The sequence below is a fragment of the Streptopelia decaocto genome (genome assembly GCF_964273445.1).
Source record: "Streptopelia decaocto genome assembly, chromosome: 4".
Taxonomy (NCBI): domain Eukaryota; kingdom Metazoa; phylum Chordata; class Aves; order Columbiformes; family Columbidae; genus Streptopelia; species Streptopelia decaocto.
This window is the reverse complement of record NC_138658.1, coordinates 68,626,020-68,649,144: the sequence shown is the minus strand read 5'-3', so window position 1 is coordinate 68,649,144 and position 23,125 is coordinate 68,626,020. Positions and strand designations below refer to the sequence as shown.

Below are 23,125 nucleotides of genomic sequence, written 5' to 3'. Positions count from 1 at the left end.
AAGTTTTTCTTTGTACCCATGTATGTGAGTTTTCTTTTTTGCAGGATATTCCAGCCCCTCCCACCTTCACCATTACTCGGATAATGAAAGTACTTCTGTATAGGAAAAGGAGACTGGGTATATAAGTAGTTTTCTTGGCCACGAATGTTTAGACTTTCGTGTGAGAAATGTTATTGGACTCAACTAATATTTTTAATGTCTACGTCTACTTCTGTGTAGCATCTTGTTGCGTCAAATCTAGTGCAAGAGTAGAACAAAATCGCATTCCTTGGCTTTTTTTTTTAGAGGTGACAATAATTGAATATAATACTTGCATTGCACAAGGTCTCTGGAAGAAAGTTATATTTGAGAAAGAGAGTAAATAACTTCAGCTAGAAGAAATAGGCTGAACGAGAGCAACTTACCTCTATAAACAGGAAAAAGTGTGTGTTCTTTTTTATTCTTCCTCCCTTGGTTGCTTCTTAGAATAAAAGAGTGTATTCCTTACCTGTTAAGTTTTAAGTTGTGAATCTGTTAGTACTTGGAGATGGAAAAAAGAATAATATAATCAAGTTTAAAATTATGTTTTCAAATAATAAGTGTTATTTTTCTACTGCTCTTACTTTCAATTCTGAAGTGTTTGTAATCCCTTTGTCACAATTGTCTCATGTGATGATGACCATTTCACAGAGGATTGGTTTTAGCAGCTTGGGCTTAGAAAGATAATTCCTAACGAGTTCTACATTCATACAATGTAGAACATACAATGTAGTGAAAAATGAGGCCTACCAATGTATGTTAACCCAAGTATTTTTTGAGAATGCTTTTTTAAAATTCATATCTCAGCTGAATCTAAAAGCGATGTTTATGATGATAAATTATATGCATATACATACAATCTGTGTAATATATTATCTGTACTAAAAATGAACAAACTAGTCTTTTTATCATTCAGGGAAATATTATTTATTATGCTGTTTATAATGCCTTTACAATTGAAACACTGTGATTTGAATATTGCTGTTGGAGTGACTGTGTAAGCAAACAGAATGTTAATGAGGAAAATACTCTTTATTTTTGTAGGCATTACCGCCAGCTCCAGTTCAGAATCATACAAACAAGCATCAAGTATTCAATGCATCTCTTCAAGATCATATTTATCCAAGCTGTTTTGGGAACACTCCAGATTGGAATAGCTCTAAATTTATAAGTCTTTGGGGATCAGAGATGATGAATGACAAGAACTGGAATCCTGCTACGTTTTTGCCTGATACAATTCCTGGTGAGGGTTTCTTACTACTTCACACTGACTCGTTAGAAGTGTCATGTTTTGAAATAGAGTGTGGCACTTTTTTCCAGGAGTGGCAGGTTTCATCATCATGGTTTTATAGGACAGGATTCTGGCAGAGATTTGCTGCTATTTCTGCTCCAGTGGGGTTGAAAATTGAAAGATAAATTCTTATGTATTGGGGAGAGGATGCTAAAGGCAAAAGAATAGCATGCTATTTTTCACCTGCAGTCATTGTAGAGGTATTTTTGTCCTCAGAGGTTTGGGTTTGCATAGAAATGAGAATTAAGGGGAAACTTATATAACTTTTGGTCTTCTGGCACAAAGGCCTGCTCTTTTTCTACAGGGTCATAAGAGCACTGTTAACATGGTACTACATCCTATTCTTATAATGTGCAGAGATAACTGCATTGCCATGCAAAAAGACAGAGGCCAGGAAACCTTTGGAAGTGCTGATCGTTGAAGTGAATAGAATAAAAATAACAACATATATATAGATACATCTTTCAGTTTCATCAGAGCAAATATGAAAAGGCCTTTTTTATTTGATTTCTATGAAAAAGGAAGCTTGGTTTTGTGTGTTGGCCTTTTTTCAGGCTGATCTGCTGCTAACTTGTGTCAAGCTACTACAGTGATATTTAAAAGGAAATGCATTAAAAACCTCCAGAAAACTTCCCCAGTAGCATAGCTCGTGCACTTACAAATGTAATTATAGGTAGCTTTTCCAATAGATGGTTAGCAGTAAGCTTGTGTGGAAGGTCTGTCACAGAGGTGTTATTGTAGTTAGCTGAAATTATCAATAGTAAAGATTTATGATGATATATTGATAGAAGGCTATGTTGTTCCTGCTTATAATTGTTGCATGGCTAACCTGTGCTTCAGATATTGAAGCTTATATACTTAGCATGTAAAATGGTGACCAATTTTATTTTTTATATTATAAATGGTTAAAGGTATATGTAGCATCTTTGCTCTTTGCTAACACACATTTAGTAGTGTTCTTAGAAAAACCTTAAGGTTTTTGACTTCAGCTCTGGGACTTCTTAGTACTTTTTTGTTACAGCTATATTGTTTAGGGGGAGGGAGGGAGGGCGAAAGGAGGATCACTTCGCTAATCCTACTAAGCCATCACTAAAAATATTTCCTTGATTTTCTGCATGTAAATTATTCAATGCTTAATTCCAAATGCCACAAAGACAATTCTGTAATTCTGTGATTCTTAATTACTATGTGTGTTTCAATTGAAGGGAGTGATATATTAGCACCAGCACTCTCAGAAATAAGACCCGAAGCGCTTCCTACTACGTCTAGCAATGAAGCAACAGCAGTTACTGACAGCAAAGAGAAAAAAAATGCTGCGAAGAAGAAATGTCTGTACAATTTCCAGGATGCCTTTATGGAAGCTAATAAAGTTGTCATGGCAACCTCTTCTGCCACTTCTTCTGTCTCCTGCACAGCAACCACAGTGCAGTCAAGCAGCAACCAATTCAAAGTATCATCCAAGAGACCTTCGTCAATAGGTAAGGATTTATAATGCACAACTAGCCTTAAAGATGGATATGCGTTTATTTTAGTAATATTATGTATCTTGATGATTTTTGGTAATTGCTGTTCTTACTACTCTTGAGTTATAGTCTCTGTACACCTGGATTAAAGAACTTTGTAAAATACCTTGGTGTTAGAGTTTAGAACTGAATAGAAAGCTGTTGAAATATTACCCCATTTTTACAGAAACTGAGAACATCCAGGGCTTTGTGTGATTGTTGGGTACTTAATGGAGACTTACAGTTACGAATAATTAATTAGGGTTTTTTCCCCCAATTTAGGTGAAGTGTTCCACAACATTAATAAAGAGGACCATAGACATTCTGCACCAGTTGCACCACGAAATAGTCCTACCAGTTTAGCATCCCTTCCTTCACTGTCTCCTGCTGCACTGTCTCCAGCCTCCACACCACATCTTCCAAATCTTGCTGCTCCTTCCTTCCCCAAAACTGCTGCAACAGCCCCTGGATTTGTGGATCCTCATTCAGGTCTTTGTCCTACTACAGTTGCACCTCCCACTTCAACCACAGACAGCTCTGTAAGTGCCCCACCAAGTGTCTGCAGGTAAGTTTGCTGTTATTGTTGTCTTTGTTTTTTTTTACAATGGAAACAAAATTAAAACAGAGATACCTTTTCTCCTTTGCCAATAGTAATAGCATGAAAGAAGAGCTGTTGGTGTCTTCAGCAAATAAGACTGAGTTCTGGTACTTAGTACGTAACTTGGTGTGAGACTTTACAGATGTGATTTGCATTGCAGAATGTACGTACTGAGTTTAGCGGTTTAAAAACAAATGTTTACTCACTTCTAGAGACGTGACCTGGGATAAATAAGTCAAGGTCTATTCTTTATTACTCTGTCATTGCCAGCAGTGATTGCTGCTGCAAAGACACAAACCTGTTGTATAATGTATCTGTTTTCTGTCATGTTGGCATTACAAGGCAAGCAGGCATGAAAAGCTGTGAAAACTTAAGGAGTCTGTAAACAGATTTAGCTCAAACTATAAAAAGGTCACACGTGGTCTTGAAACCTGCCGCATAGTAACACATTCTCCTGACTGCACTTCAGACTTCTTAGGCATAAGTCCCACCATTGATACAGTGGGTGTAATGTGGAAGGATATTCTTACTTCTGAAGGTTTTCAAGGGCTGTGGAGGTTGGGAGGAGTTTGGAGTCGCCTTCTGGTAGCGTCATGTACTGTGGCAAACAGATAGTGGTGCCAACTCGTTGGTAGCTCGGAGTGCAGGCACAACAGAAGAGCTGTTGGGTCATTGTTCCAAGTACTCTTGTGACCTCTAGGATCGTGGTCACAGTTGCTATGGCTGTAGTCTCCTGGCTGCTGCAGTGGTTTTCAGGAGATGGTGTGAGATTTAAGCAGAGGTAAATAACTGCATACCTGAGGTGCTTCTAAAAATGCACTTATTTCTGTTATCAAATGGTTTTATTGATGATACCACAAAATAAGTATCTGTTCTTTCACGCTTGAGAAATTATTGCAATTTTGTAAGGAAGCTTTCATGTCTAGTGCAGGGAGAGAATTGAATATAGGTTATTTAATGCAATAGAAATCCAACTTCTGTCATTGTCTCCAGGTGCTAACATGATAAAGTAATTCAGTTCATAAAGCGCAAACTGGGAAAGAACCCAGAAACAATTATTGTACTCTATGTGAATCAGTGTTGTGCTATGATGAGAAAAACTGCTTTATGTTCTAGTCTTTCAATCTAGCAACTGAGCGAGAAAACTAATGAAGCTCTGATTTCTGTGGAATTGTATCTGTTACCCCAGCACGTGCTTCTCTCTGTGCCACTGGGCACTGTGATGCTAATGCTGCGAGGGCTGCTCAGACTGACTGCTCAGTGTTTGCGCTGGCTGGCAGGATCTCCTGTGATGTGCAGCCGTTTTGCTCACCTTTTCCCTAACCAGGATGCTGAAGTTGAACCATTTTTCATGCTCACAGACTTTTGAAAACCTTACTGGTGGGGGGAAGTGAGGCTGGAAAGAAGACTTATGTGTATTTTTCAGATAAGACATTTTATGGCCTGTTTTCACCTTTCTAACGTAAAAACAAATAAATACTAATGCTAGATGAGTAGATCTTAAAAAATTAATCGTTTTTACTTTTGAAGCAAGATCACATCAGAGTTAGAAGAACTGAGGAGTAGATACGTTGGGTGCACAATTATGCAAAGTTCTGGAGGGAATGAACTGCTCTGTACATGCTTTTTGAAGAGACATGCTGGTATTGCCCCTTCAAAATAAGGCTGCGAACAGGGTGATGGGTACATTTTGGTTTTAGCTGACCTTGAATTTTTTATTGAAGTCAAGAGCTTGAAAAGTTGTCTAAACCCAGGGGATTTTAGAAATAAGTTGAGAATATTGCAACTGCACAGGTCTCTTCAGACCACGAGTGATAAGATTGGCAGCAGTTTCAAAACTACTCAATTTAAAAAAGCTAAAATCGCTACTTCTGAAACTATTTTACCTGTTTAAACCCATGAAGAACAGTTCCAAAACTCATTCTCTAGTCTGTTCTTTCAATGAGTCGCTAAATGAGTTTTTACAAATCACTTTTCCATGTATTGCTTCTTGGTTTTGAGCATCTCCATTTGCAAGCTGCTGGACGAAGGGTTTAGGATTTGATGCATCACTGGTGGCTGTTATCCCAATTTGAGGGTCATTGTTGTTGGTAGTTGGACATATAACTGTATATGGGGTATTTTTGTTTGATTTTTTTTGTTTGTTTGAGTTTTTTAATACCTTATTTATCATAATCCAGAGCTCTTTACAAGCATTTTCTTAATTTAACGTAGTGACCCTGACTGTGAGGGCCATCGCTGTGAGAACAGTAACACATATGACCATCAACAGTATGATGGAGAGGAGAGCCAGGATGAAGACAGCTGTTCGGAGCATAGCTCCAGTACCTCAACTTCCACAAATCAGAAGGAAGGAAAATACTGTGACTGCTGTTACTGTGAGTTCTTCGGCCATGGAGGAGTAAGTTGTTGGATTTTAAATTTTTATTTGTTTTTTTGCCACTTACTCATTGGTGATTATATGTGATTTATCAGATTGCTACTAAGGGGGTGGCACTGGAGCTCACTCAAGAGAAGTAGTAAAAGGAGCACGGTTAGAAAGTAATTTTGCTCTTTGAAATGTAGAATTGCAACAAACTTTTCCAGTTGAAAGCAATTCAAGAGCAATAAAAATGACTAAAAGATTTAGGAAGCAACTGACTTGGATAATACCATATTTGACTGAAGCTGCAAACAGGGGCATTGAGCTATTTAAATAACTTCACAAAATTAATGCACTCATCTGTAGTAGCGTAATTATAAATAATGTGATGAGCTTGGGTGACAGTACACTTAATATGGGATATTTTTTGAAATGTTCATGGCAATTTATGAGCCTTTCTCCCATTTGTAAAAACAGCAATCCTCAAAGTATTCACTTTAACTTGATTTAAAAGAAAAGAATTACCTAGAACTTAAACAGTGTAAGTTGAAATTATACTTTTATGAAAGGAAAACCCAAACTGCATTTTCGCTGTTTTCAATATTGCAAACAATTTTCTTTACTGGTATATTTTGATAGGCACTGACTTGTATTTAAAGGGTGTTTTGAAGAAATTATGAAGTTCTAAAGCATGCAAATGATATAAAATCTTTTCCCTTATGTTTATATTTTAATATTTAACACTTTGTTTGAAGCATCTTTAACTTCATCCCAGTAACATGTCCAGTGAATTCTTGTAACCATATCTTTTCATTTGCACAAATTAAATTATAAAAGCTATTAAGTTGCCACATCAAGATTTTTCTTCAAATTTCATTTTCCTACTGGCCTCATTTGTACATCCTATGTACAGACTGTTTTAGCCATCAGTTAACTAGTAGAATTTGAGTCTCTGGCATTTTTTTTCCTATTTGAAGTAAAAGCTGAGTTTATTGGCCATGTATTTGGTCAGATGCAGTTTCACCTTAGAGCTTGAGGGGAATTAGAAGCCCCTGCCCTGTGGCTGACAGGGGCAGGGAGGAGATCCTGTTTCTTGTTGCACATTCCCACCATGTCCATGGTTGATCTGTCTTTGATAGTTGTCTGATTGCACAGTACATGATTCATTTTGCTGAGGTGACAGAACGCTACAGGATCTTTAAGTTAATGGGCTTTGTTTTGCTGGTTTAATGAGCTGAACTGGTGTCACTTCAAGCAGATGGGCACCAGATCGGATGCGGGAGGGCAGGGGGAATGAGGAGCAGAGGATGGGAGGGGACATGGGTAGGAAATGTGACACAAGGATTCAGCTTGCAGCACCGTTAACAAGTAAGGTATGATGTGACTCAGCTGGAGGTGTGTGGGCACATGTCAGGGTCATGAGCCTTCGCAGTTATTGCCCAGGGGCCCCTGTAGCCCGAACTCTGAAACAGACTTCAGAGCAAATGGAAACAGCAGCAAAAGTCTGCTCCTTTCACATTCTCAAATGTGGTATGCCAGTCACGTGAGAATAAGGAAATTTTTATTGCTTTTAAAAGCATTTCTTTGTCTTTTCATTTATGCATTCCTCCATAAGATCAGTCATTCTTTCAGTTGGAAAATATACATACAAACAATTAGCAGTTTGATATTCAGGTTTGGATCTTCCAAGTTATTCGAAGGCCTATAAAATTTCAAAGTCTCAGAAGTATTAGGTCAATGAAATACGTACATTTAGTCACTGATTTATTTTTTTGTCTCGTGTCCTCCAGCCTCCAGCTGCACCAACCAGTAGGAATTATGCAGAGATGCGAGAAAAACTTCGTTTACGTCTAACAAAAAGGAAGGAGGAACAGCCCAAGAAACCAGATCAGATCTCTGAAAGGGAAAGTGTTGTTGACCACCGAAAGGTGGAAGACTTGCTACAATTCATAAACAGCTCTGAAACCAAACCAGTAAGCAGTTCTCGGGCAGCCAAGCGAGCCAGACATAAGCAAAGAAAGGTAAGACATAAAAGTATGTTTATCCTAGACCTCACGGTTTTGAATCTGTATTCTGCTGTATCCAGACTTCGTAATAATGCTGTAATTGTTTTCTGTGTGGTTTGTGGTACGCTGCCTGTTTGTACATACACAGCTTCTTACCTGTTCTGATGCTGCCTGAGGAGTTATGGAGTAGACTGGGAAGATTCCTCACAATGTCATTGTCATGGGTTTTGTTGCAAGTCAGCTTTATAGTGGAATTTCCTGCACTTTAGAAAGCTATTTCTAAGTGTCAGAAATGTTGAGAATTTGATTGTTTTGTAGAATCGATGCTTAAAAGTGGAGGAGGTTAGAAAACTAGTGTTTCTTTATTGCGATAATGATTATGATGAGGTATCTCTGTAGGAAGCCAGGAAACATAAGGTCAGTGCTTTTATGAGAGTGGAAAAGTCAAGATTTCATATTTTTAAAATGATTGCACGGGGCACCTTGCTGTCCTGATTGAAAGAGATGAAGTGCTGTGCCACATGATGACACGAAGGGCCATCCCGAGCTGGAGCAGCAAGCTGCAGAGAGCAGGCAGGGAAGAGGAAAATTACAGGTTGCATTCGAATGGAAACTGGCAAAAACATTTCTAAGAAACTCTAAAGTGTAACAGTGCATTATCTTTTGAAAACAATATTTTTTTGAGTTAATAGAGGAAATATATATATTTAAGTTGAGCAAGCAGGAAACGGGCTTTTCTTACTGCAATTCAAGTATAGGTGGGGAGTTCAAGATGAAATGAGATTGTTTTTGAATTCTGGTAAGCGTGTTGTGTGACTGCACTGTCAGTATTTCTTGTTTGTCGATTTGCTTGCCGGCACTAATTCTGCATTCTTTACATGCTTCCGTGTATTTGGAAGACCTGATGTTCATAAGTTATGTTCTTTATGTTGATGTTGTAGCACTGTTCATCAGCTTGCCGGCTTAGTGAGTTATTTATAAATGAAATTCACTTTGCAAAATTCACTTAATCCTTGCAATGCAGTGTGAGCATAAGAAGTAGAAGGTTCTTATATTTTTTTGCATTACTTGTACAACTGTGCAAAAGTAGTCCCATACAGGCACAAAATGTACAAGAAAATAAACGGACATGATTGTTCTTGGTGTACAACTTTCTTTCATTTTGCTAATGATGCAAGATCAATGATGCACAACAAAATTTTAGGCATTTGCAGTAATGGCTGGCAAAAAATCGTGTGCATCTTTTTCATGTGGCTAATGAACTCCTGGCTGACAACAGAAAACTTCACCATCCATATTGTTTTTGACAACTTTTAATGTAGCTTTAGTGTGCTCAGTGTTTTTCTGTAAAATGTTTTTAACTATTGTTCTTCCTGATGTTCCTGAACATTGAAACAGAGCAACTCTGCTGTCATAGCAAGAGAGTGGACAAACCACGTGGCATGACGCAAACCTGAGTCACCTTCGTAATACACGCAGTTGTTGGGAGTGAAGCTGAATGTTTTGTTTTCAGCAGGTTTTTGTGGTTGTAGAAAACTTTGATATAGAGATAGGCTTAGCAGTAGCAGAAAGATGGTATTAACAGCAGTCAAATATGTTACAGAAACATAGCATAGAAATATAGAAGGGGTTTTAATGTACTTTAAAGGGCAGCTTTTGTATAAATAGCTATTTATGTGCTGTGCAGGCTTCTGGATTAAATATGTTCATATGTTAACATCCTAGGATTTATAACATTCATAGAGAAAAGTAGTAATAATCCCTAAAACTCTCATTTCCAGAATATTTATCACTTTCAATAAACCTATTGGTATTTTGTAGCTTGAAGAAAAAGCTCGACTTGAAGCAGAAGCCAGGGAGAGGGAGCATCACCAGTTGCTTGAGGAACAGAGACGGCGAGAGGAAGAAGAAGAGAGGCTGAAACAAGAATTACAACGGCTTCAAGAACTCCAGCAGTTGCGGGCTGTAAAGAAAAAGAAGAAAGAACGAACAAGTAAAGACTGTCAGAAGGTGGACATGCTCAGTCGAAACTGCCAGGCAGTGAAGGAATCTGTCCCAAACGCACCCGAAGACATTCAGAATGGTACGCTTGAGCAATCGGAAAAGATAGAAACCTCCTCTGGTTCACTGGCAAGACATGTGAATCATACGGAACAGAGACCGGTTTCGGAGACGGGCTGTGAACTCTCCAGTCCTGTAAACGCTAGAGACTCCAAGCTGCTTTATCAGAAAGAGGGGGGTGTAAAGCAGCATGAGCCCCTCTCCTTTCTGCTTGATATTATGCATCAACATAAAGAAGGAAACAGCAAACAGAAACTAAAGCAGATAAACAAACAGTGTGCTGAGCAAGTGAAAAAACCTGTTGAATCCCCCAAAGCAGCTGAGATTCAGACTAAAACCAGAAACCAAATAGAATCCAAAGCAAAAGCAGCAGAACTCCCAACACTTGCAGAACCTAAAAAAGAGGAGAAGAAATTAAACAATAACAACAGAAAACAGTTGAACCATGTAAAGGAAGAGAAAGCACCTGTAACAAGTGAATCCCCTTCACCAAGTGAACAGCAACAAAATAATAAGCTAATACTTGCAGATTCTCCTCAACCAAAAGGCAAGAACAAGAAAAACAAGAAGAAAAAAGGGGACAAAGTCAACAATTCCATTGGTGAGTGTATAAGAAAGTTGAAGAACTCTGGGGTTTTTTTTATTGTTACCATTTAAGTTCAGAAGTTGGAAATCTTTATCTTCAGTTATTCCTGCCAATGTAAATTAGAGAAACAGAAAAACTGGTGTCAGGAAAACTCAAGTCATTGTAATTATAGCAATTAGGAGATGCATATAGTTTTAATAAAGAGGTGTAGGTTACTTTAAAGAATGAATACATTAGCATAGGCTAATGGTTTTCTGTGGGGGTTTTGTCAGTTAAGAAAGTCTATCTTGCTTGAAAGAAGTACTTAAAATAATTCAGTAGTATGCTGAAATCCATTTTGAACTTTTTTAAAAACAAGGTTGTTTCTCATTCAGCCTTGAGAGTATAGTCTGAAGTTTGTCTTAACTCTTTGAGCAAGGAAAGGAATGGGTTTCTGCTGCCGAAGAGTGATCATTCATGACTAAATATGCATTTTCGTAGTGGAAATAATACCTTTCATGTAATTCCCTTCACATTAATAGATGACATAAATAAAACCCCTAATTTACTATTTTTAATTTGCCAGAGTGAAAACTTGGTGGGATCTTAATTAGTTGATAATATTGGTGTTTTTTCCACATGAATACTAGTATGTATTAGTAAACAGATTTGTAGGGGTTTTATTTATCTGATAGAAATAATAAAGCTATAGAAGATTGAATTGACTCAAGTTGCACTTGCATAACTTTCTTTCCAGTGTATTTTTTTGGTTTTTTGAGAAGTGAATGCAGTGCCAGCTGGTTGCGCTGTCAGCAGCTCATCGAGCTGCCATTCTGGGGCACCAGTTTATTCCTGCACGTGGTCCCTACAGGGACTGCCCCTCGGGATGGCAGTTCGGGGGTACAGACGTGTCTGCTTGGAGCAGCCGGTCATTCCCTGGGATCACCCAGTAACCGAGTGGTAATGGTGCATAAATTAAATGTCCGTTCACCAGAATGACTTAATATTGTAGTTCTCACTGCTGTTCTGTCTGGTAAAGCACATCAAGATACGAGAGTTTAATCTTTTGGCAGGTTCTGCCAATGTTCCAGAATACTCATGTTTATTCATTTTGGATGCATTTATTTCTTTTGGACACATTCTCCAGAGGTCCCTTTCAACCCCAACCATTCTGTGATTCTGTGATTAAGCCTTGTTACAAAAATGTAAACCAAATTCCTGTTTGTTGCAAGTACTAGGTGTAGAGCCCGACTTCGGTTTTGTGGTTTCTGGCTGGGTTGAACCAGCCCACCAGTTTGTCTTTTTAACTCTTATGATGCTCAGTGTTTCCATTCACTGTCAGTCAAGCAACAATATAAGTTTGAACCCTTTGCTTTGTTTTTAATTTACCCGGAAGAATGTACTCCAGTCATTAGAGTAATACCAAACTCTAGAATTAGGAGCAGAAAGAAAAGACTGAATACATTTGAAGGGGACCTACCAGGAATGCCTTTAGAAGAAACTTGTTTGTTCTCATAATCTTAAGGATTCTAGAGAGTGCTGATGTGTACTGGGTGTTTTCAGTTAGTTTCTTTGTCTCACCCTTTTTGGAACAGGTCCCGAAGCTGCTTCAGAAATGAGGTTAGAGTATATATGTAGTAAGAAAACAGACTTTAAGAGGAAAAAGATCAAATTCTACAAAAATGTGTGCTTTCTGAAGCATAATGCATGAAGAGAACCATACACTGAGGCAGTGTGATGTACCAGCAGACTTTAGAGACTTGTTGCTGTAGCTGAGGCCTAAATTCAGGCTGTATTAAAATGTTTAAAAATCTGAAAAAAACAAATGCTAGTTGTAGGTAGCATGACTTAGGCTCCTCCAGCCAGCCTGGTGATCATGTCCCAGGTGGAGTACAGCAGCTCTGCAAACCCAGAATTTCTTTATAAATACCATTTTAAAAATATTTCTACAGCTGCCTTTTTAGTAGTAAGGCCAACAAATTTCAGGCAGTGAATGCTATTCATTAGGTGTCTGATTCATTGAGCACGTTGTATAATTTGACCATTTTCATGTGTATTCCAGGTTTATGGCATCTTTTGCTGTGCATGTGATCAGTAGATTTACTGTTGATTCATCTCTGCCTGGTTCCCCACATAACGACTTAAAGGCTGAGCAGAGACACTAGTACATGGGGTTTAAGTGTCTTTCTAAGTTTGTATTAATTCAGACAAAACATGAATAAACAATAGTCTACAAAGCTCAGGCAGTTCTCCTAAAACGTCTTTAATACAACTACTTCAAGTTTCTTCATCTGTCATTCCCCCCTCCCCATGGATTCTAACGTGGTATCATCCTTTTTCCTTTGTAGATGATGTGTTTCTACCCAAAGACATTGATCTAGACAGCGTGGAAATGGATGAAACAGAGCGAGAAGTGGAGTATTTTAAAAGGTAAAGTGCTGTAATCTGTCCATGCAAAGCTGTTGTGCTTCTTCTCATATGCTGTGGTTTAGATAAAAACAGAAACCCTTGACAACTTAATAACTGACTCCTAGCAGAAAAGTGTGTGTTGTAAGATAGCAAATCCTGTTCCAGCAGATATTCTGGATACTGTCACAGTCACTAAAGCTGTAGGTTTAAGGGCACAGATCATAGCTGAGTAGCACAAGTACAGAAATGAGTGCCAGAATCAGCTGTGTGTCCCCCAGTTTCACATCAAGGCTTTCAGAATATCCTCAGTTACTATTTCGTTTCTGTAAGCGAAGTTTGCATGACTATTTCTTTCATTATCCATGCAGACTAAATACTGATCAGTATTTAAAAAATAAAGAAAAATGCTATGTTAGGTGTTAAGTGTTGAACAAATAAAACTTTGTTTTACGTTTCAGAAAAGACACTCCAAAAGGTTTGGTGATGGTTTCCTCCTTGTTTATAGGAGCGATTAGTTTGGAATTTTATACTGTACATGAAGTAGAGATGGCACAACTGTGGGATATTAGCTTGTGCTAGTCATAAAGAGCAAATGCTGATGATAGTCCAGTGAGAGTAAAATAAATATGAACCTATGCATGTGAAACTACTTCTGTGCATTTTGGTTGTTTTGGGGATTAGTTACATTTAGTCATATCAGTTACATTTAATTTCCTCAAAACAAGCTCATGTTTAAGTAGTGTAGCACATGTTCTTCCATAATACTCAAATATACTCAAATTTATAGCCAAATCTGAAATGATACAAATAAATCAGTTTCCTGTAATTGAATCAGTGTTATGGTTAAAGGCAAGGTGGCAATAAACCGTGGCAGATGCTCCCTGTTATCCCCTTTACCTCCTGTCACCCCTTCCTTTAGATTGGAAAGATAAGAAAGGTAAGGGGAAAGGAAGAGAGACTTCAAGTTGGAGAGTTTTAAAGGGTTTTACTAATGCTACTAATAAATAGAGAATATATATATAAAATATACAAAAACGATCTCAAGTGCTCGATGTGCAATTGGCGTCACTCCAGCAGCAGAGCTGGGTGTGCGGAGCTGGCGGCTCCAGCTGCTGCAGCTCAGTCATGGGTGGGACTGCACAGCCAACCGGAACCTGTTTGCAGGATGCAGGGCCTGAGGCCTGTGGATCACAGACAGACAGACAGAGGCCTCTCCAGATACCGGCCATGGTCGAAGAGAGCGTGACCCTCGTGATCACCCTCTTATATAGGGGGTATGACGATTATGGGATGGAATACTTCCGTTGGTCAGTTCTAGTCACCTGTTCCATCCACCCCTCCTCAAACACACCCCTCTCACAACGGAATGTGGGAAAACTTATCAGTCTTTCTTAACTACCATAGTAATAAATGTAAACATGAGCTTCTTCAGCATTCCCTTGGTCTCTTATCAGCACCGAGTACAGCATCCTAGGAAAAATATGCAGGCTAAAACTCAGAAAAGTACAGCCACCCAGAAGAACTTAACTGAAAGAAAAATCACTAAAAGAGAAATGGTCTTGTTTTTAACAAAACCAGGACAATCAGTCAGAAATCAACAGTAATATTTCACAAAACAACTAAAGCCATTTGTTTGAAGGGTGGGTTTTTTAAGAAAGGGCTTTCAGTATGGGTTTCAACTTCTAAATTTATGTAGCTTTGATAGTCTGGGATGCAAGGTACGTCTGGGTCTTGCAAAGGACAGAGTACCACTGCTTCTCTACGCTGCTTATTATTACTATACAAAATGCATATGTCTGTGATTGTTTGTGGAGTTATAATGTACTAGAAGATGTAATTTTCAAAAGGACATACTCTATTATTAGAAATTATTTTTCTGTGTGGTGCCAATTAAAGGGTTTTTTTAATTAAAATTTAGGTTTAATTGGTGAAATGTGGCACATACTAGATAGTGCTGGTGTTGGTATAGTATAAGCCTTTGTTGTGGATTTCATGGTGTATTCTTGGCTTCATTGAAGTTTGCACTATCTGTAACAAGAAAATAGAAAAGTTCTTTTCACCAGTTCTCTCCTCTCAGTAGGATAAATGAAGCAGTGTCTTGTATTTGTGGAAGTGCAGCTGAGGTTTGGAGATAAACTTGTCAAATGGGATACCAAATGAAGAGTTAAAACTTCTAATTGTACTGTTTTATAATCAAGTCAGTAATTGGTGTAATCTGCTCCTTTACTGTAATCTGTTAGGAAGTGTGTGTAGCCATCCAATTTTCTTATGTATATCTGTTTAAAAAGGTGTCTGAAATGCCCTGATAGGTGCTGTTCTAGGGGAGAAATACAGCTACTTAATGTTGTGAAGCACCTTTAATGCGTATGTTTTCTATAATTCAATAATTTCCAGTGACATCGCTTGTTTTAATATCTCCATGGCAATGAGCTGAACAGGCCCACTGAATTCATACTTTGTACTAATGGTTTGTTAATTCATCATTTTGTCTTCTTGCTTTGTAGTGGTGTAAGAGATGGATACATTAATTACATCCTGACTTCAGAATTAATTTTGCAAGCTACTTCTAACTTTAGCATTGAAAGAACAAAATAAATTTAGTTCTTCTACCCTTCCACTGTACCTTTCTATTTCATTCCTTCTGTCTGCTCCCTTTTTTGGCTGTGTAGCCTTCCAGAGAGGGGTTTGCGCACCCTCAATGCTGTTGTGCAGCCTTTAGCCTGAACACACCACACCTTGCCTCGGTAAAGGACTTCAGCCTGAATTCACTGTCACTGAAGTGCCTACACGAGCCAGCCTTTTTCAGAAGTTCTTCCACAAGTTGCGTTTAATGAAAGTGAATAAGTGGATTTTTGTTCTAAAGGTGCTTTTTCCACGCATGTGGGTACTTATCTGCTGTGTTATAAACAAACCTCCTTTCCCCGGGTGTTTGCCTCCAACACAACTGTGCCGCATTCAGAAGAGAAGCAGCCGTGTCCAGTGCCATTGGTGCTTCTGTTTTACACGTGACCTACCGCTCGTTCTTACTGTTACCAGATTTGTGGTAAATACAGCACTGCCAGCTCTGTTGCCTGTTCTGCTAGATATGCAGTGTTCTTTGCTGCTTCATTCACTTACTTTTGATAATGCAGTGGTGTTTGAAGTACCTGGTTTACAACATATTTGAGCAATGGACAAGTGATTTTTTTGGTAAAGGCGTTATCAGGCACTGGAACAGGCTGCCCAGGGCAGTGGTGGAGTCACCATCCCTGGAGGGGTTTAAAAGGCATTTAGATGAGGTTCTTAGGGACATGGTTAAGTGCTGGAGTTAGGTTATGGTTGGACTTGATGATCCTGAGGGTCTCTTCCAGCTGAAATGATTCTATGGTTCTATGAATTTTTTAGAGAGTTGTCTTTCTGAATGAGAGCTGCGCTTCAAAAGGAATTTGATGTTTCACTTTATCACTTTTTTTTCTTTTCAGATTCTGCTTGGATTCTGCCAGGCAGACAAGGCAGAGACTTTCCATCAACTGGTCCAATTTTAGCTTGAAAAAAACCACCTTTGCTGCACATTGAAATGACACGATATGGGGAGTGAACCCTGCAGGAATCAATGAACGGCAACTCCACTTACCTGTCCTGCTGTGCTGAGAGCTTATCTGGTCTTGAGCCAGTGCTGCCTTGCCTTGTCCCCAGTGCTGTGTGGATCTGCACTGAACCCTTTGGCCTGATAATTCTTGCGGACTGAAAAATTGCCACTTTCTACCTGAATTTGTTAGCTTGTGTGCTTGTAGTCTGTGAGTGAGACTTACTTGATTGTAGCTGTATGCCGTTGGAGTTGGAACAATAGCTCTTTTCCATCTCCTTCTGAATGCCTTGGCCTCAAAGACTTTAAATTGCTTAGGCTTGGGTGGAGGCCAAAATACTAGTTTGCATCATCTGCAGTGGCTCCTGTCACTTCTGCATCTAGCTATGTTTTGTCATTCTGACTCCTGACAAAGGAATGGACCTAGTCAGTTGTGATTTCATCTGCTCCAGAATTCTCCTGACATGACTTCATGAAAAAGAGGCTCTTATGGGACAAGTATTTCCTCGGTTCTTTCACAATCTACTGTTTAAGAGTGTACAAGTTACGCTATTTGTGTTTTGATTTTTTTTCCTGACTTGTAGCCAGCTTGTGTAAGAATACTTGCAGAATGAGAAAATTTAAAAAAGAACAGTACTCACACTATCAAATCTGTTATAGAGTGTATAATTGTATTAACACTGAAGCCTAACTGGCTACTTTTTTAACATATTGTTAAGTAATATTAAAATCATGTCTTTCTTTTTGAAAGATGGAATACATTAGTATGGCAGAAGACTTGTGTCTTGCTTTTTTCTGCTTGGGTGGGGAAGGGAAGAAAGAAACATACCAAAAAAAATAATGGTCTTCCAAACTACATTTCATCTTGTATCAGAGTGGGTCAGTGAATGCTACTTAACTTTAGCATATTCCTCTATGAACACTTGTTTCCCAGCTCACCTGATGGGTAAAACTGCTGTCTGAGCAAGAAAGACTCCTGCTGAATGCTAGAAAGAAGCTTGTGGATTCTGTGAATTATTGTAATGCTTTGATCTCAACAGACAATTTGTGAGGAACAAGGTAACACACGAATTTCCAGTTTAATGTCAGTGCAGAAGTAGGTAGGCTCAGCGCTACTATCATGTAAATAGGTAACAATATAGTAATGCTTTACAGGTTGCATAGTATTGCCCAGCATGGAAGAAAACTGACAATTTAGGATTTTGATCTGTATAAAGATCTTGTAGAAGTTTCTGATGCTGTGCTGTTAATTCAGAATAGAGACAAAAGAAGCTTTCTTTTTACCTCTAGATTATCCACACTTACCCAAATTATAAGGCAGTCTTCCCCTAAAAAATAAAAATTCCTTCCACTCAGCGTGTATTTAAAAGGACTTAAAGCTTCAAAGCCCACTAGTGTCCTTTTCCAGAACCATTCCACATTTTTCTTACTTCTGCTTGTTAACACATTTTCCTGTGATACACCCGCTGAGCTTGGGGCTGCTTTGCAAGACAGTGTAATTACACTCAGCTTTGAACTTGAGCAAGTGTGCTGGGTGATTGCTTCCATGGCCCTGGGAGGCTCAAGTGTGGCAGGAGGGTTGGGTTGGCTGCAGACCACTGAGGTACCTGCAGCTTCACATCCCTCTTGTTGACCTTGGAGCTCCTGCCTTGGCATGGGCTGCTGGGGCAGAACGTTGGTGCTCAGCTTGTCCCCAGCCATTGTCGGTAGATGGGTTCTCAGCCTCCTCATGTAGACACAATACCTGTTCTCAAAATACAGTCCTGGGACTTACAGGGGACAACTATTATTCTTCAGGTTCAGGTTGAGGAAGGGATTAATAACTTAGCCTCACTCTTTTTGTCAGTGTGGTATTGTAACACACATATTTATTTGCTTGTGCTGAAGGAACAACATCTCAAGCCTAAGAGGTACTATCTGTGCCACTCAGCAGCAGCTGTCTCTGCAAAACTATGGAATGGTGAAGGTACCCGCGGCAGGTAGTGGACAAGAATGAACTTTGTTTTGTGAGATCATGGAGGCTTAGATCTGTTACAGTCTGAGTTAGATCTTAGTCATGTAGAAGTGGAGAGGCTGCTCGTGCATGACGGTGGCTGTGGACAAAAATGCTGCTAAAACAGCCAAAGTTTGATGTTTGTGTGAAATCCACCTTTTCAGGCTTTTTCAGTTCTAAGCTCTAACACAAGGTGGCAGTCTGTGTCATCACTAGTAGCTTCTGTGTCAGTGATCTCAACAAAGTGAGGCATGGGATGGACAAACTAGTTGTTGTCTGTCACACTGGCAAATATTGGTGCAGATCCAGCTGCTCTAGAGTAGGAATGCTTTGAGAGTACTGAGATTTTTAATGGTGCTAGAAAGCTTGTTTCATAGCAATTGTTTTCACTAGCAAATGGAGAAGAAAGCTTTATTCTCTACTAACAAAGCTGTTCAAAGGCTGACACATGAATATTGCTTCTATTTATTTTGAAATCCTGGGTTAACACAAGAGAAGTTGTCCTTTTGCATTTGAGGGATGTGTGTATTTGTAATGGCCTTGTGCTCTATCATGGCACATCAATACAACTGATATGATTCCACGCACTACACAGGAAGCATGAAGAATGGGTCTCTATGGATCTGCTGTTGCCTCTCGATGAGAACTTAAAGGCAAGTATTTGGGGTTTTTTTTTTAATTCATAATTAAGTGAAGATAAGCATGGACCAGTCTGGGAGCAGGAGATTTGAACGTACTGGCTTCTGTTCTACCACTTTTGGGGCCTTGAGCAAGTGAGTTGGTTACTCCATTCGTTAAGCAGTTTTATTAAGGCTTTGCTGTATTATGAGTATGTTTCTTAATCTCTAAATAAGTAATGATGGGAAATCTGTTTAGGTGCAACACTGTAACCTCCTGTGGGAAGCACAAACATTCTGCACTGATATTTGTGTAGTTCACGTGCATTCTGTCCAGATAAAATGCTTCCAAAGTTAACTTCAACTAGAGGAAATCTCCATCATGACAGACTAAATTTGAGCTTTTCCTGAGAGTTGGGAGGGGAAAAATTCCACTTTTGAGAGTGAGTGACTTCGATTATTGTAGTGTAGCTTGTCCCCCTGTTCCTTACTCATCTTAACCTGTATGAAAGATGAATGTCCAAGCTCCGGAGGTGGCTGATGCGATATCTCTTCTAGGCCTGTCTGCTGATACCAGTGCTGCTGAATCTCATGTCCGGTGGCTTTTCAGGAATTTGCTTAATGGAAGACAACATTATCACACAAAGCGTTTGTATCTCACACAGTGTTGACACTGGACACTCTAAGACAGCTCGTGGACAGGGATGTCTCATCTCTGCTTGGTGTTCACTGTTGCTGCTTTCCACGGTAACGTACCTGAGAGCTCAGCAGTCTGCAACTTGCGTTTTTGGTGTGGTATCATTGGTACTTCAGACTTTGTAGCTGGGGTTCAACATGCTGGCTCTGCAAATCTTGCCATAACACGGGAAGAAGATTGATGTGTTAAAAATGAATTTACATAGTGACTGTGGAGCCCGTAGGCGTTTGGTGTGCTCTCCTGCAAAGCCTTTTGCAGCAGCAGCAGCTGCTTTCCATATCAGTGAAAGGTTGGCTCAGCTTTACCATGGATCATGAGAGAGAAAGTAGTGCTTAATGTTTATTGGGGTAAAGGTTTACGCTAATATTCACAATTTCAAACATCTCCCAGTATAAACGGAGGTGTGCAACTGGTAACTGAACATGCTATTCTAAAAAAAATAAATCTCTGCTTGTGATGTTGTAATACACATCTGAGCAAGGTAAGGTGTGTAGTATTTGTTATCTTTGGCTCTTTCTCTGTAGTTAAACCTCCAGGAAATCTGAAGACTGAAACTTTTGGTAGGGGAATTCTCTGAAGTGAAGTCACAGAAGTGTTGATTCAGCATGTCTCCCTTCCTCTTCCTGTACTTCAGAAAGAACTTTTCAAAAAAATTCCAATTTTCCAAATTTTAAGTGCTGCCTTCATCTCCAGCATCTTGTGTGTCCTCTGTTACCTCATTCGTCATTAACTGAAATGTTAAATAATCATTAAAATGTTGTACTGCTGCCACAGGCAGCTGATATAAGTGAACTTCCATTGAAAGGAGGATGTTTTCTTCTTTTCCCCACTGAACAAAGAAGTAATAGCAAACCTTTGGGCCTCACTTCTATTCTTCACAGGTCTGTGTGTTTAGTTTCAGCTTTGCTGCTTTTAGCTGTACAGTTGGGCCTCTTCCAGCTCAGCACTTAGAGATACAGAAGAAACTGCCTATTGATGCACTCTGGATCTACATAAACTGTCGGAAAACACAGAAGGTAAACCTGTGTTCTCCTGTAACTGTACTCTTGGGTTTTACTGGTTTGCTTCTTAAGATTAAAAGTACAAATGGGATTTTAAAGTGGATGGTGTCTGATTTTTATCTCTGTGGAAGACATTAAACAAAAGAGGAGAAGGTATGCATCGATTGTGTCATCTTCTCTGATATAGTTTTTAGTGATTATTTTATTATTTTTACCTCTAGTATAGTAGTTTGAATGTCTTGCTTTAGGGAGGCTTGGAGCGTTTTTCACATTTCAGCCATAGGCTCATAGCCTTTGACATTGCTGTTTCACCAGGTGTATTATTTGATCGGAAATATGTAGTTTTATTGTGCTGTTAGCAATTCTTTAGGTGGAGTTGCCAGGAGAGCGAACTGTATGTAGTCTGGATGTTTGTTTAACCTAAATTTTCCTTCCAGTATATCTGTGTTACAGAAGTACAGCAATTGACACATCTGCATAGATGCAGAGTGTCAAGAGACATCTATGGGCTGTTCTTTTCTAGCAATGGCTAAAGACAAACCTCTGCCAGCGATGGGCGTTCAGGAGTCTCGTGTCAATTCCATGTTCTTCACTGTTTTTTCTGGAAGCTGAACAGATAAGTAAAACCAACATCTATCTGACAATACTGTAATACCCATAAGCTGACAATTTCAGATGTTAACTGTCAAGGAACATATGAGAAGGTAATCTTTTTGCTGCAAAAAATACTTATGTCCAGCCTGCCCTCTATGAAGAGAGGAGGCAGTGGGCAGATGTATTACCTGTGAAGAAAGTGTCACCTAGTATTAAATGGAAGAATAAATAAAAATCTATACTGATGTACTCACAAATGTTTGTCACTTATGTTGCATAAACTATCATGCGTTCCACACCACGTATGTCACTCAACCAGCTTATACAAGCTTGATTGTTTCTTTTTTTTTTCCTGAGGGAAAGATGTCTAGACTTGTTTTCATACTCTGGTTTCTTTTAAACAGGCTGTTGACTCAAATCAAGTTATTATAATGGTTTGTGCTGGTTTTGAGATGGTTTTTTGCATGCAAGCAGCATGATGTTGTCTAAGGTTGTTTTGCTTGTGACTGAAATACAAGATTTGAATCCAGCGTCTGGAGCAGAAAACCTGGGATGCCAAACTCATCAAATCAGATGGGTGTATTGCTGCCTGCTGTTGCTTCAACACACCTCATGCTGCAGATTGTTCATCTGCATCAGCTCATGGGAGAGTGGATCCATATTGCCTGGAAACAAGTAACCAGTAAAGCCCTCTTCTTCCAAAAGGGAAAAAAGGCAGGAATCAAGTCACTCAGAGTCAGATATTTGCATATATACATATATATACCTGGTGTCAGGTATATGTCTCTGATTTCAAGACCTTGTACAAGATTTTTGCCTGTGTATTGCTTGGCCATTAAATGGATTCTGCGGTGCTGCTAAGGGCACTTAGTTGAGGTTTTAATTTTTTTTTTCATTAGTTTGTTTTCTATTAAGTTCAGGACAAATCAGAACTGGCCAGTATGTGAGAAGTTCTCTGGGGACAATCTAACAGAGAAACAGGGTAAGATGAGTTTTAAGTAACATAATGTCAACCTCTTCACTTATACATGTTGGTTTTATCAGGGTGTGAGCTCTTTGCTGTAGTGAGCGAATTCTGGAGGCTGGCAGCAGGACCAGAGCCGTGTCGTCCTGCTGACTGTGAAAGATGTGATTGCTAGAACTGTTTCTGAAAGTGGGAGGGGAAGAGAGTGAATTGGTTGTACTCCTGCTTTCTATAACAGTCTGCAGGTAAAGTCTTTGTCTTCTAGTTAAAAAGTAAACAAACTTTTCCATTTGAAGAAAGTAATGAAAATGCAGTTTGCTGCCATTTATCTTATGTGGGGCTTCTACTTATTCTTTCCTGTGCCATCAATCTGTCTTAAAAGCTTTAAAAGGTAATGTCTGTTTCCCTCCTAGACTCAGAGTGCATGTCTGAAAAGTCCATTTAAAGAATTAATGAACCTTTTCAGTAATGTAGCTGTGCTGAACGTCACTTGCCTGAGCCATTTTGTGGTCTATAGGGAAATATTTTCAGTCATTCATTCTCCCCAGCTGCCTCTGAGCCTTTGTGTCATTTACATTGGTCACACTGTATGTGTTTCACCAGGTGGGGAAATTTTCTGAAGGCTGTCTTGCAGAAAATCCTATCCTTTCTGTATCATGAGTTGGGCTCTTTGACTCAAGAGGCATGAAATTGTGTATTGACTGCCCTTTTTTATTAAAAAACAATTCTAGGACTGCCTGTGGTCTTCAAGAGTAATTGCGGCAGGAGCTGGCATGATGTTGGTGGAGATAAACCGAGTGGGTAAGAACAGAATTGTAAGGCAAAAGGCTGATTTCTGCTATGTGATGTGTTATTCCTTATTCATACTACAGGGCTTTTGTT

General features: G+C 39.1%; 1 protein-coding gene across 4 annotated transcripts in view; it reads left to right on the top strand.

Annotated features, from left to right (window-relative positions):
* FAM193A (family with sequence similarity 193 member A) overlaps positions 1 to 17,154 on the top strand; it is a 78,865-nt gene extending 61,711 nt beyond the window's left edge. For all 4 annotated transcript variants that reach the window (XM_082051987.1, XM_082051986.1, XM_082051985.1 and 1 more), the window contains 8 exons: positions 1,063 to 1,261; positions 2,515 to 2,787; positions 3,094 to 3,376; positions 5,624 to 5,810; positions 7,562 to 7,792; positions 9,599 to 10,439; positions 12,752 to 12,833; positions 16,274 to 17,154. In XM_082051987.1, the coding sequence (XP_081908113.1) occupies positions 1,063 to 1,261; positions 2,515 to 2,787; positions 3,094 to 3,376; positions 5,624 to 5,810; positions 7,562 to 7,792; positions 9,599 to 10,439; positions 12,752 to 12,833; positions 16,274 to 16,367 (2,190 nt within the window). In that variant the 3' untranslated portion in view covers positions 16,368 to 17,154. The remainder of the gene's footprint in view (positions 1 to 1,062; positions 1,262 to 2,514; positions 2,788 to 3,093; positions 3,377 to 5,623; positions 5,811 to 7,561; positions 7,793 to 9,598; positions 10,440 to 12,751; positions 12,834 to 16,273) is intronic.
* The last annotated feature ends 5,971 nt before the right edge of the window (positions 17,155 to 23,125 follow it).